Source organism: Centrocercus urophasianus, unplaced genomic scaffold (assembly GCF_019232065.1).
Source record: "Centrocercus urophasianus isolate 14NV4802_14NV808 unplaced genomic scaffold, USGS_Curo_1.0 seq_29, whole genome shotgun sequence".
NCBI lineage: Eukaryota > Metazoa > Chordata > Aves > Galliformes > Phasianidae > Centrocercus > Centrocercus urophasianus.
The window spans coordinates 7,733,118-7,733,677 of NW_024884855.1; the positions used below are offsets into that span (position 1 = coordinate 7,733,118).

The 560-nt window shown below is 59.1% G+C and overlaps 1 protein-coding gene across 1 annotated transcript in view; it reads right to left on the reverse strand.

Moving 5' to 3' along the window:
• Positions 1-46, reverse strand: part of LMF1 (lipase maturation factor 1) — a 161,660-nt gene extending 161,614 nt beyond the window's left edge. The window contains 2 exon segments of the mRNA XM_042827867.1: position 1; positions 4-46. The exon segment at position 1 is cut by the window's left edge and continues 140 nt beyond it. Coding sequence (XP_042683801.1) covers position 1; positions 4-46 — 44 coding nt within the window.
• Positions 47-560: the final 514 nt, after the last annotated feature.

Genomic DNA, 560 nt, shown 5'->3' on the forward strand with positions numbered 1-560 from the left:
CCGCCGCCGCCCGCCGCTGCCTCAGCGCCGCGCTGGGCGCCGCCATGTCGGGACCCGCAGCGAGCATGCGTGCGGCCGCCCCCCGCGGGCCGGGCAGGGCGGCGGGCGGGAAGCAGCCCCTCAGCGCGGTCGGTGCCGTTCGGGTTTGGTTGCGGGTCCCCGTGGAGCCGGGAATCGCTCGTAAAACCATTGCAGTAGGAAAAGCCCTCTCTGATCCCCGAGTCCAACCCATCCCACTGTGCCCAGTCCTCAAGAGCCACATCTCCGCACCGATTTTATGACTATAGCCATCAGACGCTTGACCCCGTGTTCAGCCGTGGATATTGTTTTTAACCAAACAACGTTTCAGTACAGTGTCCCCGGCCGCCGTTTAGAAGGTTTCAGATGAGCATCCCATCCAAATAAACAGCGCATTGCTGAGCTGTGTGCTGCGCTCTGAGAAAGTATCTGTTATCAGGTGTGACGCTATGCAGTGCTTCTCAAACTGTGCACCCATCCCTTATAAATGCCTCTTTTGTTTTTCCAGTTTCCCATCACCGCTGCTTGCATTGTTCTGTCAG